The sequence below is a fragment of the Helicoverpa armigera genome, chromosome 12, assembly GCF_030705265.1.
Source record: "Helicoverpa armigera isolate CAAS_96S chromosome 12, ASM3070526v1, whole genome shotgun sequence".
NCBI lineage: Eukaryota > Metazoa > Arthropoda > Insecta > Lepidoptera > Noctuidae > Helicoverpa > Helicoverpa armigera.
In genome coordinates this window covers 12,015,989-12,034,686 of record NC_087131.1, presented here as the reverse complement: position 1 = coordinate 12,034,686, position 18,698 = coordinate 12,015,989, and the positions used below count along the sequence as shown (strand labels likewise).

The 18,698-nt window shown below is 39.5% G+C and overlaps 1 protein-coding gene and 1 long non-coding RNA gene across 2 annotated transcripts in view; one reads left to right on the top strand and one right to left on the bottom strand.

Annotated features, from left to right (window-relative positions):
* The first annotated feature begins 4,069 nt into the window (after positions 1-4,069).
* On the top strand, positions 4,070-10,932 carry LOC135117640 (uncharacterized). The gene is made up of 4 exons (XR_010277024.1): positions 4,070-4,214; positions 9,413-9,754; positions 9,841-10,024; positions 10,727-10,932. It is a non-coding gene; the product is annotated as an uncharacterized LOC135117640 (long non-coding RNA).
* A 4,884-nt stretch (positions 10,933-15,816) lies between these two features.
* LOC110382116 (phospholipase B1, membrane-associated) overlaps positions 15,817-18,698 on the bottom strand; it is a 28,090-nt gene continuing 25,208 nt past the window's right edge. Inside the window, exons 5-7 of the mRNA XM_049838749.2 lie at positions 18,360-18,508; positions 17,537-17,705; positions 15,817-17,309 (exon numbers count right to left, since the gene is read on the bottom strand). Coding sequence (XP_049694706.2) covers positions 17,125-17,309; positions 17,537-17,705; positions 18,360-18,508 — 503 coding nt within the window. The 3' untranslated portion in view covers positions 15,817-17,124. The remainder of the gene's footprint in view (positions 17,310-17,536; positions 17,706-18,359; positions 18,509-18,698) is intronic.

The window sequence follows — 18,698 nt, the reverse complement described above, 5'->3', positions numbered from 1 at the left end:
GGTGATAAGAGATCTTGATGGTTATTAAAAAAAAAAACTTAGTAAGTTTGTACAAACCACTTCAGCTTTGAGCCTGATAGTGCAAGTTAATGCAACCTACCGTATGTGTAATTAAACAACATGACAGGCAATACACTTGTCTAGCTCCTATGTATTTAAAGCATTATCTTCCTGTAAGATTTTCCGGCCACCATTCCTGAAAATTTTATAAAAATATTTTACCATATATTCATATCATCAGTTTTACATTCCGTTTGGCGACTCGGCCATTCACCAGAATAAGCAGTCTGATTCACGCCGAGACTCTTGTGTCCAGACGGTGCCCAATTTTTCAGTATTCGTCTCAAACGCACAATGACTAAAGTACTGTGACTAACGATAATACATAAATATGAGGTCGGCATTAAAAACTACTCATTGAGAAATATTTAGATAAGTCTATGAATCAAACAAAAGCTTTGGATTTGAAGTTGAAATATCATTTCCAGAAGCTGAGACTAATCTCTTCCCAAAACATATTTAACTATTTAATTTTGGCTACACGTAAATATGTTACGATTTAAAATTTAGGAAAATATAGAAAATAAAAAAATAACCTAAAAGAACCATTAATTTAGTAACTACTATTAAAACACTAAATACGAATTTAAGTACTAATTTTTAATCGAACCATAGTCTCCCTAATGAAAGAGATGAGATGATAGGGGATGAATGCAGGGGTAAGCTTGATCCCTTGCTCAGGCGACCCTATACCTAACTGCACTTTTGTTTAGAAATATCTAGATTTTTTTTGTGTTATCCCAAAAGCAGATGCCATTCAGTTGTGTATTGTGTTTGCTATTATTATTTTGCTGGTAATATTTTCCTCCTTATATAGTTACTCACTTGTATTATACTATAGACATCTATCAAATATCCACGCTTTTTCGTGTTTTATGCGGCTTTTCAGTTTCATATGCAGTTGTGTATCGCATTCGCATGCAATGCATAAAGCATTCAAGCTTTTGTTCATAAAAACTATCTACACTTTCAAATTGTTTTTATTTTTTGTCTGTGAATAGACATGACATAAAATCAAACAGTTAACACTTTAGATATAAGTATGTTCAAAAGAATCAAAAGAAAGGGTTGTGTTCTACATATGGTTAGGCAATCAGACAAGTTAGAAACACGTCAGAGCTTGTAGGCACCACGATATTTTAGGGTGTAAGACCACACCCCGCAGACGGTCACTACATGAGGGTCACTTCATTATAACGTAAACAGCTACTGTGTAAATATAGGGTAGCAATGTGTGCGTGATTTTTACCTCTACTCCGCAGCTGAATTTATATTTAAAAAATGCGAGAACAAGAACCAATTCCCAATATGTACGCAGAAAGAAACAGGCGCACTCTTTGCCCTCCTGACTCTCCAAGAATCTGCGTTGCAATCAAGATATTGGAAGCTAGATCTTTGCTTTTCAACGATAGAATAGAAGAGAGGTATGTATAAAGTTAAGCGAATGATCAGCCGTCAGTGGATCAACCATGGAAAAAGTAAATAAGCTAAAGCCTATAAGTTCCACACTGCTGTTTAGGAAGCTTTCAACATTACCAAAAGTAGGTTTCCCTAAACCACACGTTTACTTTAGAACTACATTTTGCAGACCATAGTTCTAAATCATCGATATAGGCGATAATGACTATCTGCGAGCTACCGTAGCCCCATTGTCGGGAGACAGGCACCTACAGTACAATCTCTGACCCAATTTAAGTGTAGCTTAGGTACTGTGCTACTTGGTACTATCACTTCTAAGGGCCCCGATATTTTACAAGCGAAAGTGTTACAACAATAAGTATTGTTAAAGAAATTATATCCTTTCTGTTCCCTGAAAGCCTATCAAACTATAAATTATTTGCCTTTTCAAAATAAATGGTGGATAATGGTTTTTTGTTCAGTAGTTTTTGTAAGCTATTAATAATAGAGTTAGCGTATACGTATGCTATTGTACTGTTAAATCAATATAACGATATAGTTTCATTGTCATCAATAGGCATAATTTTAAAACCACATAATATAAAAAAAAGTTGCCAAGTAAGAGTTCACCTTACGAACAAAGGGTTCCGTATCCTTCAAGTCTCTACCAATTAATATCGGGAGAAAAATACGTCACTTATGAAAAATTCAGCCGTCTAACTATCACCGTTCATGAGATACTTGCAACCTGGTGACAGCCAGTCAGATGAACATCAAAGTCTTAGTTATAGAGTACACAATTTATCCCTATGATACGGAATCCTAAAAAACAAGGTTTTTTTACGTTCTGTAAATCCATAAGCATCCGTATGTCACGCCATGTCTGGGGGACTGCAAACGACTGTCGCATCCCTGAAACCACGCGATGTTCATGAAAACAAATGCAGCCTACTTTTATGTATTGTTTACTTGTTTATTTTTTATTTCTTAAGGGGAAGGGATACGTTTTCATGATATTTTTATGGGCCTGAGCATAACCTATTTCCTATTCCAATAGATAGGTAAAGTTACTTCTTTTTATCCACATAACTTATCCTTACAGTAGTTTTTCAGTACTGGGAGATATTTATATACACGGAAAAATATTTAAGGATATTTCAGATTTTTATCTATTATTTAGAAAAATATTTAAGAATTCCGGGAGACAAATCGTAGATGAATTCACTATGGTACAATAGAACGAACCAACCTAAGATTCCCTTAGAAACTGAAGTAAAGAGTCAAGTTGTTCTCAGATTGTAAGACATTATTCCCATGTGTAAGTAGTGCAAAAGTGCAGCTTTCAATAAAGAGCAGCAATTGATTGGGCAGATGTCAAGCGCCATGTGTTTGCAGATTTGGCTTGCTCGGACGATATGCTGAGGATGATCTAAGTTACAAGAACATAGCGGTGTATATGGTTCTATACGAAACGAATGCACTTTTTTTATCTCCTGTAAAAATAGTGGACATGGTTACGTGATCTGTATATCAGTTTCCAAGATTTTAGCATTTTAGCTCAATCTATATTGATCTACTTAAATATTGTTTTACATTCAGTCAGAAGCGTCGAAGTAATGTTTTAAAGAAGTTTCTGGGTGATTAAAAGGTTTGAAAATGGACATAGAGCAAAAGGGCCAGGGAAAGGTTGAATGGACTGTGAAAGTCGGAAAACATGTTACTGGTGAAATAATAGCAGGAAGAAGAAGACATGATGAGAAGTCTCTCAGGAATAGGGTTGTAAACTGACGGTCACATACGATAAGTGACCGTCAATTACTATTAAATGACCGGTCACATTGGACATTTATTGTCAGACTGGTCAGATATATTAAATAAGTATTTTTTACTTGGTACAATTATTATTTTCGTCTCAAGCAAATTAAAAACATTATGAATGTGAAATAATACCTATAATTGCCTTTCTAAACCAACATAGTGCATAGATAACCTTTTAAAAAGATAGACTCTCAAGTACGTATTTATTTTTATTGATGTATACTGACAAATCATTAATCATAGAGTGTCGGCGAAATCTTTTTTTTTATCGACGTTAAAAATCATCAAATGACCCCTCCTGCTGTGGGTTAGCAGCGGTGAGGGAGTGTCAGCCATGCGATTCTGTAACAAACACATCATCGATGCTAACAACGACGAGTTCACAGATGTCGCATCGTAGACATCGCTTTTAAAAACAACGTTGTCGAAAACCGTATTCGCTTAGCTCAAAAACTCGTCGACGATCTGCCGAACAACGATGACGGGTAGGATGTTTACAGTGTTGCCAAAATTCCATTTAAAGTATAATCGAGAAAATCTCGACTAACGTTTTTTGGCGTTATTTCGACATTTAAAATCAATGTAAATGCATAATATGTACGTTTAAAATACATTCTATTCGTTTTGCAACGAATATTTAATTAATTATATCATTTTCGATATAGAAAATAATGACTCAAATCTTTGACATTTGATATAAGGTTATGTAGTATAATATATAATCTGTGTCATTTCAAAACTTCAAAAAATCAAAACCAAAACAAACATTTTGCTCATAACTAGATTATATGTTGGGGATTCTCGCCACAGAGTGTCTTTGGTTAGCACGTGTGCCTAGAATTTTCTACTGTTTTCTGTGTTTTTGTGACCTTTTGTGACTTAATTTTGTGTCTGTGTGTTGTCCCTGTGTTTGTTATCGGTGGTGTATTGTTATTTGGGTAAATAACTAGTTTTAGTAAGCACTATGGATCGCAATAAACCCCCCGACCCCGATCCTCCTGACATCTCTGTATTTGCTCCTCTTTCCCCCAATTATCCCCTGTCCCAATTCGCCGATGTTGCTTGCAGTATCGCGGACTCCCACACCTCATCACCCTCTAATGCCAGGAAACGCTGTGGAGATGACTCAAACATTGCCGTGTCAACCCCGCCACCAAAACAACAAAGAAATTTAGTTGGCCGCAGCAGGTACTCTGCTACAGATAAGGCACCGTTCATTGTCCACGTCTCTCGATTGGAGCCCCAGCCTAACGCCGGTACCTCTCTCCATCCAGTTACTTTCGGGATATTTCTTCAAAAGCACAATATAACTAACATTGTCCGCGATGGCGTTAAAAAAGTCGGCAGGAATCGTGTATCAGTAGAGTTCAAATCCCCTCAGGATGCGAATTCATTTATCATTAATAATATTCTTCCCAAAAATAGTTTTGTGGCCTCTATCCCTACTTTTAATATTACTCGCATGGGTGTTGTTACTGGTGTGCCCACTGATCTGAAAGAAGAAGAAGCGCAAAGATACCTACAGGTCCCTTCAGGTTGCGGTGAAATTCTTAAAGTTAGACGGATAAATAGGAAAGTGGTGATTGATGGAGTGGCCGAATTTAAGGCTACAGAAACATGTGTCCTTACCTTTGACGGTCAGGTATTACCGCAAAGAGTATTCTGCTGTTATACTTCCCTTCCAGTCCAACAGTATGTTTACCCCACCATCCAGTGCCGTAAGTGCTGTAGGTTCGGTCATGTGGAACTTGTGTGCCGGTCTAAACCTCGCTGCAGTAAATGCGGCCATGATCACCCTGGTGATGGTTGCAGCATTTCTGAGGCGGAGGCATTCTGTGTGCTCTGCTCGGGGAATCATTTTGCGAATAGCAAATCATGCCCAGAGTTGGGCAGACAGAAGTCCATTAAGACCGTTATGGCTGAGAAGTCCCTTTCTTATGCTGAAGCTAGCAAAACTATCCCACTTGTTTCTCGCAATTATGCAAATGCTACAAAAGTAGTTCCAGCTCCCACTCAGTCATACCGCAAAACTGTTTTTCTTAAGCCAAAGACCCATGCCCCTCTATCCCCCTCTTACGATAAAGCTGCTCATCAGCAAATCATTAACTCCCCTGCATCTTCACAGCCTGATGGCTGTGCTCTAAATAACCCATTCATTGGCAATAATACATCATCACTTATAGATATCCTTATTAAACTTTTGACTACAATTTTATCTACTAATAATGCTGAAATACCGTCCAACGTTGCCTATCAACTAGTTAATCTTCTCCCAAATATTAGAAATGGCGTCCCGCCAAATATTCCTGCAATGGAATGTGAGGAGCGTGTGGCATAAGAAACACGACCTCATATTCCTTCTAAATAAATTCAAGCCTCTGGCTTGCTCAATCGCTGAGACTTGGCTCACACCGAGTCTCAGTTTTAATATACCACTTTTTAATATTCTCAGATGTGACAGATCTGATGGCTATGGAGGGTCGGCTCTCCTTGTTAATAATCGTGTTCCACTGTCGACCTTGACACTTTCTGCTCTGGATGGTGATATGAATATAGTCGCAGGTAGAGTAGAAGGTATCACAGTCCTATCTGTATATATCTCCCACCCACAGCACAGGTTCTTAGCTACCATTAGAGAAATCTTAAATAATATTGTAGGACCCGTCCTTGTCATGGGTGATTTTAATTGTCACCATTTTAGATGGGGTTCCAATCGCTGCGATTCCTTTGGGGAAGGTTTAGTAGAAATCTTGGATGACCTAGACCTTTGCATCCTAAATGATGGTAGCCCTACTCGTAGATCCCTTCCCGGACAGCAAAAGAGTTGTGTAGACCTCACATTCTGTTCAGTAGAGTTGGCGGCATCAATTCATTGGCAATGTACTACCCTTACGCATGGTAGCGACCATTACCCCATTATTATAACTTTTCTTAATAAAACCTATTTAGAGAAAACTTCTCCTCCACTATTGAAGTACAACTTGTCCAAACCCGATTGGTCGAAGTTTTCATCTTTACTGGAGGAGAAAATCAGTATACTTCCAAATTTAACTTCAAGTTACCAAGATACTTCTGGTCACTGCCATGCTAAGAGATGTTACGATGACTTTATCTCGGCCATTACTTCAAGTGCAGACTCATCCTTCCCGTTGCGTAACTGTGCCAAAAATAAAATTCCGTCTCCCCCTTGGTGGGACCAAGAATGCACATCGGCTGTTAAAGAAAGGAAAGAGGCCGAAAAACAGTACAATGAATTGATGAATAGCGACAATCTTATACGGTACAGACGCGTGTTTGCTCAATCTCGACGGCTTCTTCATAAGAAGAAACGTCGTGGTTGGGTTAAGTTTTGCATTTCTCTATCCCCTTCCACTCCCATATCAGCAGTATGGAAGAGTATTAATCGTTTTAGGCGAGGCTGCTCCCCACCTATCTCTTCCCCCATAACGAGAGAAACTGCTGAATCCTTCTTCGACAAAATTGCTCCAGCCTATGTTCCTTCATTTCCAGAACTTCTGCTACCGTCTGTAAATATTTTGGATGATCCTATGGATGAACCATTTTCGTTGAAGGAACTTGATGCGGTGTTACGTCATGTTAAGGATTCCGCTCCCGGCATGGACGGAATACCGTATTCATTTGTAGCTCATTCCGGTTCTAAAGCTAAGCAATACTACCTTGACATTGTTAATTATTGCTATCAATATGGTTGGGTTCCTGACCAGTGGAAAGTACAAATAGTCATTCCGCTCCTAAAGCCCGGCAAGACTGCTGATGACCCGAATGGCCTTAGACCAATTGCTTTGTCCTCCGTGTTGGCCAAGTTACTGGAACACTTAATTAAAAATAGGCTTGAGTGGTTGGTTGAGTCTAGGGATTCACTGCCGAGCCATCAGTTTGGCTTTAGAAAGGGCTTAGTACCATGGATAGTGTGGCAATTCTGGTAACCGACATCCGTACAGCCTTTTCTAAAAATGAATCTGCTGTAGCCGCATTCCTTGACATATCTTCCGCATACGACAGCGTTCTTCTTCCAGTCCTCAGGCAGAAATTGCAACAGCTGAGGATTCCAGGTAAGATGGTACAATGTATATGCGCACTCCTCATGTCTCGCTCATTAATGCTCAGAGTGCAGGGGGAAGTATTCGAGATGAGGCAGACGTGGAAAGGCCTTCCGCAAGGCTCTGTTTTAAGCCCTCTACTTTACAACCTCTATACGGCAGACATTGGCTCCAGCCTCAATGCCGATTGTCACTTACTGCAATACGCTGATGATCTGGCGTTATATGTTGTTAATCCTTCCATAGAGGATGCTGCCTCATCCCTCTGCCTCTCCTGGACTCTCTGCACACATGGCTTCTGGACCATGGTCTCTCATTATCTGCCCCAAAAAGCTCGGTAGTGATTTTCTCCCGAAAACGACTGATCCCTCAGGTCTCAGTGAACATCCAAGGACAAGGCATCCCTATAGTCCAAAAAGCAAAATTTTTAGGAGTTTATTTAGATTGTAAATTATCCGGTATTCACCACATAAATTACTTAATCAAAAGATGCGAACGAGTTATCTCCATTTTGAAAGCTCTCTCTGGGGTCTGGTGGGGGGCACACCCCTTCACTATGAAATTAATTTACAATGCCTTAGTTCGTAGCATTCTGGATTATGGGTCACACTTGGTGATTCCTGGTAACAAAGGTGCCTTGGCCGGCTTAGATAGGATCCAATCTCAATGCCTTCGGATCATCACAGGTTGCATGAAGTCGTCGCCTATTAACGCCTTACAGGTTGAATGCGCTGAACCCCCTTTAGCCCTGAGACGTCAGTACCTTGCTTCCCGTTTCCTGTCCAGGGTTATTCCTAAATCATCCCACCCTCTCATCCCAAAACTCAGAGAGCTTGACACTCTTTGTCACAGCTCAAAATATTGGGAACATAAAGAAATCCCCTTATTCCTGAAAGCATTCCGATTTTTTCAAAATTTTGAATCCCCTATTGCATCACATCCCAGACTTCCTTTATTTAATTACCCCTATGAAGTACTTTGCTTCACCCCTAATATATTTTATAACATTGGCATATCGAAAAACTCCCCATCGGCAAATTCGACCTTTAATGCGGTTTTGGGTGAACGATGGACTGGGTTTCAAAGGTTCTTCACGGATGCTTCCAAATTGAATGGTGGCTATACTGGAGCCGCGGTTTATTACCAGAACTCGAAAATTATTATGAAATTCAGATGCCCAAAGGAGTCTTCTATATTTACAGGCGAGTGCGTGGCATTATTGGAAGCTTGTCACTTTATAGAGTCCCATGAGATCAACTTCGGAGTTATCTTTACTGACTCCCTTAGTTGTCTCCAAGCCCTATCCCAGAATCCCTTTCGAGCTAAACTCCATTGTCCTATTATCCTGGATATCAAAAAGTCCCTTTTCTCCTGCTCTCGGCAAGAGAAAGTTGTTCACTTAGTTTGGATCCCTAGCCACTGCGGTATAACGGGAAATGAATGTGCTGACGCATTGGCTAAGGATGCATGCACGTCTGAATCAGCGGACCTTGCACACTTCTCCCTTCACGGGCATGACCTACTAAACGTTCCTAGATTGAGTCTTGAGACGTCGTGGCAGGAATGGTGGAATATCTCCAGCAGAAAGAAGGGTAGTTCATATTACTCTATCCAACCGGTTGTAAAATCAAAACCGTGGTTCACTCGTTTTAAAAAATACCCTAAACAGGTTATTTCAGTCCTGTGCAGAATACGATTAGGGCATTGTTGTACTCCGGTCTTCTTGCGCAAAATTCGGGTGCAGGACTCATCCCTCTGCGAGTGTGGACTGGATGAGGGTACCCTGGACCATATATTCTTTAATTGTCCCAATAACTCATCTTTTGATCTATATGGTCGTCTCCAAAAACTTAAGATTCCTCTCCCTACTAATTTCCGTTCCCTCTTAACTTACTCCTGTCCAGAATTGCTCCAGGCGCTATTGATGACTATCCATCGAAATAATATTAAATTATAAACGGTGGCCTAGTTATTTAGACCACTGTTTGTATAGTTGTGGTATATATGTTATTCGTTTTATGTTACTAACATATTGTTATTATTTATATATGTAAATGTATTTCTGTTTGTTTCAGTGCCGTCCTACTAACACGTTAAGTTACACAAGTTTGACTTCAAGATCAATTTAATTTTATCCTTTGCCAATCACAAGCACTACTTGCTTCTCATCCCACTTGTCATTGGCAGAATCGTCGACGTATGCATCGACATGGATTGCCATAAATAAAAATAGAATAGAATAGAATAGATTATATGTTTATTTATCTCTAAGCTCGATGATTTATCTAAATACGAGAATCGAGATTTCAAAGCTTCAAATGGCTTTAAGCGGTCAAGTGGACTTTAAAAAAGTTGTACCCATAGCCAACGGCATTCTACTTGTCCTGTGTTTTAGTTTGGTTCCAAAACTATCGAAAGTAAGTACACAATACGTAACATTTATATTTTAATACAATACAGTCTTTGTGAACTACGTCTATTAACTAAAATATTTATCTTTTAGTATCTCGCAACGCACTGCCTTCGTTGAGTCAGCTGGAAGATCTAGTAAGCTTTTTGGAAAGCAAACCATGTTTGATTATGATGGGCCATGCTCGTACTGCGAATGCGAGCATGCATGATCCGAAAACAACAGCCCCAAACAGTGACGTAGTGGGTGTATGAAAATATTGGAGCAGTGGTGTAAGGTTAGTAATCAATAATAATCATTTATGAACCTATAGTCTGATTTTTAATTCGAGTCAGTAAAATGACATTTCCAGTGTTGCACAGTTTTAAAAAAATAGGGTCCCAAATAAATAGTCATGTGGAAAATCGAGATTTTTAAATCGAGAATTAAAAGTTAGTCTAGATTACATTCATTTATTTATTTGTACATACATTAAATTTTTTTATTAATATCAAATTGGCTTTATATTAATATAAATATGTAATTTACGGAAATTAAACCGTAAACATGTAATTAAATATTACATAGAATACTGTTGTTATATTTTTTTTTTTTATTGGCAGGACTAAAATCATGACTAAACTTCTAAGTCGATCGATTGTGGAACATCACTATTGTAGTGGGTCAACCTTTTTTGTGAAAGTGACAGTTGCCCCTGTCATTTTACTGACTCGAATTAAAAATCAGACTATATATAGTGTGTGTTTACAGTTGCATTGAATCATGGTAAGTATAGTAGGTACTCTTTTACATTGTGTTTTGTATGTATTAGGTGTTAAATTAGTGTTGACAGCAGGTATATACAATGATTTTACTCTATCCTTCAAATTCAATCATAAAAGCATTTGAAATTGCAACTGCTAGTTAAACCTCACCAAGCAAATAGTTGTTTTATTTATTTTATATATTAGGTACCATATAATTTTTGTTTGTGTTGCAGTACTGGAAAGACAAAAAGGAGCAGTTCAGAGGAAGTCCAGTTCTATTGCAGCTGCGAGGCAACATGAAGAATTTGCCAGAACTTGTGTAATTGAGTTAATAATACACTCCATTATGCGAGGGGAATGTTTTGGAATCTGAATTTAGATAAATAAACCCATGTTCATTATAAAATACAAAATAATAAAAAGACATGTTGAATTAAAAGTATTGTTTTATTAATTAATGATTACAGAAAAGTTAAGTATTTTTATAAAAATTACTTTGATACCTGCACACTATTATGTCATGTTAAAAATGCTTATATTACTATTTAACATACACAGGTAAAATACATATGTATTGTTAGAAGGTGTCACACATATTATTGTTTATTAAATAACTTCTAGCATGATGTCCACTGTCCAAGTCACTGCTTGAGTCCGGCTTACTTGTTAACCGGGTCACAGTTACTTCTTACCTTGTACTTATCAATAATATCTGGATGGTTGATGGCATCTACTGTATATTGTTGAGTCCTTGAGGCAGATGCTTATGACATATTGTTCTTGCAATGTCACATAGAATTATTTGGTACCTACATAAATCCCACTAACCAAAAAATTTACAGTATATGACAAAAGATTGATGCACAGTATGTTTTGGCACCTATCCACTGTACTGTATGATGATTACACCACTGTACGGTATATTGATTAAGTGTAATATATTGGTGTGGTTGCTAATTCCTCCTTAACGATTCGCCCTTGTTAGGAAAGGAGAAATCTTCTTTCAACTGTCTAATCTGGTCTTCAGTCAACCTTAATAGAGTTTCAGGAGATTCTATCAGTTGTTAGTAAATCCATAATACGTATCACGGAGGCCTGACTTCTTATTTATTTAATTATCTTGCTGTTTAGTTTCTTCCAACAAAAAAATTATACAGGAAAGACGAACTGCCATCTAAAACATTAAAAATAGGCGTAAACGTTTCAGGTATTAAAGTACGATAAACAAAACATCATAAAAACATATTTTCACATTGGAATTTATTAAATAACTTGTTTTACTTACATTTTAATCGCCTTCATCCAAGAAAACATCTACAATTTACAAGCTTTTCGGTTTGACAGATAAAATCGAGGGCGAAGGCGAGGTTGTCGTTGCAGGCGAGGATGTTTCGTGTTGCTGAATACCGATTTTCATACATTTGGCACCAAATGTTAGTTCTATGTCACGCCGTCAACATCGTTGCGGCGCTACGATCGCGCAATTTTAACTAATGAATACCGCCGACCTTTCATCTGATGTTACAACGATGATTTCTTGGTTGTAAAGATGTTTTTCCTTAGTGAATCGCACCCCAGACTCTTACTGAATAAAAACCGTCGTGTTCCGTCGTAGGCCTTTTATGTACCAGAGCCGCGGTAACTCTTTCGAACAACCCGCAGCCCCGGCAGGCCTTGGCCCAACTGGGCCCCTCTGGGGTTGCTGACATCTCTTTGAAGAGCGCGTGTCGACACGGGTCTGTCGTCTAAGTAGACAGAGGGACGATGAGCCACCGGAACTCACCGCCCACAGACCCACACCTACGGTGGCCGGGAGTCATCTCGCGACACCCGGCGCCCGTGGTGTCTACCTGGTCCAGCACGGCGGCTGGGATGAGAGGTGCGAACTCTCTGGCGTTCCGCCTCCTCCTTCTCGAGCATGATTGCTTCGCAGAAGGAGGCGACGGCATCCCATTCCCTCTCGCCCCGGACCATGGCCTGGATCAGGGCCGGACGAGAGAGGTCGCCGCCGCCTAAAGCCTCGACGAGGACCCAGCGGTGCCCTTCCCATGCGGGGCACACCTGGACTGTGTGGTCCACCGTGTCCTCGGGGCTGTCCGCACAGTGGTGACACCCGGGTGCCTCCTCACGACCGATTCGGTACAGGTACCTTCCGAAACAACCGTGTCCGGTGAGGACCTGCGTCATGCGGTACGTGAGGGCGCCATGACTCCTCCCGAGCCACTCCTCAAAGAGGGGACTTACCGCCACGATGGTGGCGTGCCCTGCACTGGGTTGCGACAGTCGCTCCCTCCAGGCCACCATGAGATCGCGCCGGAGCTCCGCCCACTGTGCGACAACTTGCCGCGGCAGCGGAGTTTCCCCCCGGCGCAGTGTCTCCTCGCGCCAGTCGTACAGGCGCAAGAAGACTCTCGCCTCGAGATCCCACGGTGGCAGTCCAGCAAGTAGGCCAGCTGCTTCGCGGGAGATCGTACGGTACCCCGGATTAGCCTAATGGCTATCACCTTTAGGGCACGTTCAGGTAGTGTACAGCACGCGGCCGTACCGAACGTGCCCATACCGGGGCCCCGTAAAGGGCCATGGACCGCATGACCCCCGCGTAGAGTTTACGGCAGGGGGCGTTTGGGCCTCCCAGATTGGGCAGGAGCCGTTTGAAGGCAGCACCTGCCTTCTCCAGTTGTGGGCCCAAACGTCGGAAATGCTCAACGAAGTTCCACCGGCTGTCGAGGACGAGTCCTAGGTACTTCATCGCCCTCTCGACGCCGATGTGAAGTGTGTGCCCCCACCGTGACTTGGGAGCCTGAAGGTGGCGCGTTCCGAAGCCCATGAAAGCACATGGCCTCGGATTTGTGCAAGGTCACCTCCAGGCCCAACAGCTAGATCCTCTCGATGATCGTCGCAACCCCGCGCGTCATTATGTCGGCCGCCTCCTGGTGCGACCTCCCTTGTGCCAGAACCAACGTGTCGTCAGCGTAGCAGACCACGCTGACGCCGCTAGGGAGGTCGGCGCGCAGCACCTAGTCGTAGCCGATGTTCCACAAGAGCGGCCCAGAACCGACCCCTGCGGAACACCGCACGACATCTCCCGCCGGGCGAAATCATCTTAAAGATCGATGAATGACATTTGGTTACCTTCGATGATTCTAAAACTTCCGTAGTTTTATAAAATAAAGAAAGAAAAAACGTTTATTTCTAATAAGTTCTATTTTTAAACAAAAAAAAACGATTCTGACGTTGCTGACAATAAATGACAATAAGTGACCGGTCAAATTGGATAAATGTCCAATATGCTCGGTCAGATTAATCGGTCACATATAACGTGACGGTCACTTTACATCTCTACTCAGGAATAAGTACCTATTGACGTCTGAAAACGACGCCTGTGCATATCCACATATCCGTAAATCGCCTACAACTCGAACCGCCTTTTACAAATGCGCCCATATTTCAGTGTTAACTACACAGACGTCTCAAACTCAGTCTGAAGGTAGTTGTACTAATTGCACGCCTACAATACATTGTGGTTATTCCGTGGTTTTATTGACGTGGTATAACGCCTTATTTGGCGATACCAGTATAGTTCAATTAAATTGTTTTGGATTTTGCGCTTAAAATAGTTGTTTTGGAGCTGGATTGGATTTGTTAATCGGGTTGTGTGCCTTACTAGTTCTTTGTATACTTTTAGATGAATACCATATTACATAGTAATATATACTTCATATTATGAGTACCTACTATCCATGCCGTTACAATACTAAGTATTTACATATAATAGGTAATATACCTAACTATTTAAGACCATGGCTATGAAAAATGGTATCCATGAAAAGCTATTATTTCTCCACGAATAACAATAACTGACAATAAACTTACTGCATTCATCGTACATTTCAATCTGAAAAAGTTTAAATTATTTTTCATGAACTGAAAACTACGTCAACATGGCATGCTTACCTACAAACTGCTTATAAGTAGATAGAGGTACATATTTTTCATAATCCCTGCACCCAAACTGTTGCTAACTCGGGGATTCTAAACCTGCGGTAGCATAATGAAACTATGAAATGCCGACATAATAGAACGAAAAATCACGAATGTCCTGAAAGTTGCTGTTTTTCTCAAAGACTTATTCTAAACATAGGCCAGCTTCGGGACAACAGTTGTATGTTGGCATTAGCCTGTCTTTTCAGAAATCCATTTCTCCAAATGGAAACAAATGGCTTAATAAATTGCTAGAAGAATCACCATCATGATAATCATTGGAATATTATATGCTAGTATATGTATTATATAGATATATGTTTATATATAGGTATATATATATATTTTTTTTTTAATCTTTTGTATGTTATATATTTGTAATAATATTTATGTACCTACTTACGTCTATTTTAGTATTCTATTAAAATGTTAATCTCTAGTTGTCTTATACATGTCTTTCTAAGTAAGTAATGCACCTACCATGTTATCTCTGCATCACCTTAAGGTTGACTGGAGAGAATGCCCATGGCATTAAGTCCGCCTGTGTAATTTTATGATTGCATAAAGTTAAATAAATAAATAAATAAACCCGGCCCTTCTGTGACAAATCGTTGTGGTGGATTTTCACCACCAAAGTCATCACCACCTTGAAACATCATCTGAAATGTTGTCAATCCCTGCTACCCTGCAAACGGTATGTCGTGTGGCTTGAACTCATGCCCAGTTGTAGGCTCGGCGGTACCCGGCCGTGAAATCACGGACGACGTCTAACCACGCTACTTATATATGTATATAATATAATGTATACTATCTTTGTGCGCTGGGTGTAGACTGTAGACATCGCATGTCGTACACAGACAGATTTGTATTGTTTGTTGGCATTGGAAAGATGGTATGTTTATGTACGTAATAGTGAAATAAGGGAGACTTTAAGTGAAGGTTTCAGGATTATATTTTGTTGCTGGTAATAGCTCTTTTCCATTATAAATAAATCCCAGGTTATAAGCTTACTCAAGTTATATTGAGTGATTAAAAAGTGATGGGCCCTCGATGTTCTCCTAACTGCAAAATGTCAAGTATTGATATTTTATGTATATTGATAGTCAAAATGGACTTTAAGCTTTGCTATCATAATTCATAGGTATTGATTTTACCAGATGATGATTCAATAATAATAATTTTCGGCGAAAAAATTAAGCGCCTGATGAAATAATACATTACGCCGCACCGTGTCGCGAGGTTACATCAAAAGATGCAGGCGTTTTAATAATACTTATCACAGAATGAAGTACCCATTGTATAAAAATACGCAAACTAAGAAGAAAAGAAAACACACGTGTACAAAATTGATTGATTTATTCATTAAAATGAAGCCATGGACGAAAACTTAAAGTATAATGTTTAGGTAACTTTCGCTTACAATAACATTTGGTTGAGAGCGTAACGTCAATGGCACTAACAAGTGATATTAAGTTACTCATTAACTAATATTAAGCTAAACGTGTACTTTATTCACTTAACTACATCACAACATTGAGCTATTGTTAACTTTTAACTTAGATTTAAACCTTTAAATTAATATCCCACGTATATTTTTGTAATCTTCCGGCACCACTAAAGATACTCTTTACATGCATGAAATAATCTAATACATATTTATTTTGAAGGAATAGATTCTACACCTGTCAAGTAAACAGTATAAATTACTAATTCCACATGTAAGATTAAATGATATCACGTCATGTAAAGAAAATAATTAAATTATTAAATTTTCTTCAGATCTTGAAGAAAATTAATTAGAAACTATAGACATTAATTAACTTTTGAACACATCACCATACCAAATATCTAGAAAAACAAAATGGTCCTTCAATACCTCTAGTGTTCCTTTGGAACCATTGAGGTTTAACTTTATCTTACTTAAATAGTTGACATCAGAATTCTGACAAAAACAATGTAAACAGTTTTGCTAAGTTATTTAACATCCCTAACTACGTAACTTCATCTAATTCTGGCGTCAAATATACATAATATTATAACTTAGTATATGAAAAATATCTACAAATGTACAAATTATTTATAATATTAAACTAATTATAAATATTTGACAAGTTATCGAAAATGAACCTAATTCCTCCTTGTCATGGGAACAGGTTTTCTAATAACATTACTTAATACGTTACTAATTATTGTCATGGAAATTATTAAATAAGTGTATTATTAATAATTGAGCAAATTTTGAGCACCGCCTTCGCTTAACTTTGGATTCGAATTCTTACGGCAAAAACTTTTGAGCAAAGCAGTCACTGAGCTTATTTTTTGTCTTTAGGTCATTATCAAAAGTATCGTTGAAGACCCTTTTATCATCACCTCACTTTAAAACTAAAACAATTCTACACAATTGAATCAAATCAAACTCCACTCCTCAAAACTTCACACAGTTACTTTGAAAGCAAACAAAATGCCACTCAATGTCTTGTTACTATAATTTTTATAGAATACTCGTACACTGCGACCAAAAACAAATACCAACTAGCAATTCACTTTTGACTGGTCAACCTTTGATACCTCCAGTAGAGAGCAGGAACTTATAATTGTCCTTTGAGGTCTCCCTTGGGAACCCAAGACTTCAGTCCCCTTTAAGAAGTCCTCATAGGAAGACCTCATCAGCCCCCTCCTGCTTGCCGGTGATGAGGAAGTTCCGGGAGTTGTTCCCGGTGAAGAGGAAGGGCGCAGACCTGCTGGGGCAGCGGAACTGCCGCAGCAGGACTGGCGGCACGTTGTCGGACTTATTGCCTACCGGCTCTAGAAGGTTGTTCCACAGAAGATTCGCCGCTGGAAGTTGAAATTGTTAGGTTAGAAAATTTTCTAGTGTTTGGCTAAAACGGACATCCAATGTGGGGCTATATTTGGAGGAATTATATGATAAAACATTGTAGGATGTGTGTAAAATAAAAACTTTATTACCTAAGTTAAACTGTATTCAAAAGAATTTACTTTAACAGCTGGATGATAATTAACTAAGTCTATCATGAGGTGTCAGGGAGACAGTGGCACAGTACCTAGAGCATGTCCCTTCTGCGAGAAGTGGAAGCAGTCGTGCGTGATGTAGGACTGGTGGATGACGAGCGGCAGCGGCCGCACGGGCGGCAGTGGAGCGTTGAACAGCCGCATGAAGGGCTGCAGCACCACCGTGAAGTCAGGCCGCGTGTCGTAGCGACCGCTCTCCACCTGGAGAATATAGCATTGCAAAAATAATATTCATTTTTCCTGTCCTGGTACCCCACTCGTCAAACTCGGGATGTAACTAAACAAGGCGTGACTAAGAGCTCCACATTCGTAGCCAACGGATTCTTTAATACTCTGTTGAATGATAGCCTGAAACACTGGTTTAATAAACCACACGATGAACGTAACTCTCTTATGTGTATTTGGCTAGATTAGGTTAACTTTTACGTTTGTTTTTATTTTTTTTTTATTACTGTGTTAATTGAGCCAAAATGTATTAAAAATAACAATCAATGTTCATACTATCAATGTATGAACATTAATTGTTGTTTTAATACCTTGATTGATTTATGTTAAAAACATACAATCAATGTTCATACATGTTGTTGTACAATGTTATTATAATTGATTTGTTGTTTCTAATAAATGTTGTATTTTTTTAATTTAACATACGGTGTAATGTGCAATTTCAGGTACGCTCTTCTCGGTGCAGCTCCTTCTATTTTCTCTTATCAAATTCCTTTCAGTTAATTGATCCCATTAAGCAAAAAAATCTACGTTCTCTTATTTTTATTGTCAGTTCTTTCATACACATATTGAACACAGACATAGTAACACTACTAATACAGCAGTCTTCAAAAATGTAACACAACATACCAGTGCCACTTCAGCCTTCTGATAGAGCCTGGCCATCCGCACGAGGTCGTAGAGCTCGTTGCCGCCCTGCTGGTGGAAGCACGTGCAGAACAGCGAGTGCATCAGCCGGCACATCATCGGACGCAGCACGCGGATTGATACTGACACATCTGTTATGTAAACGAGTGTTACTGAGTGCGGAAAATTCTAGAAAGTTCTGGTCGATTGCAGATGTTGTTATGATTAAGGGAGGCTACAATAAACTATCAAGCAATCAATCAGTACGCATAAGCAACAAAGGGGGAATCTAGAGATCTCTGAAATGTGTGGTTAATGTTTTAATGAGGGTGGTACGATAAG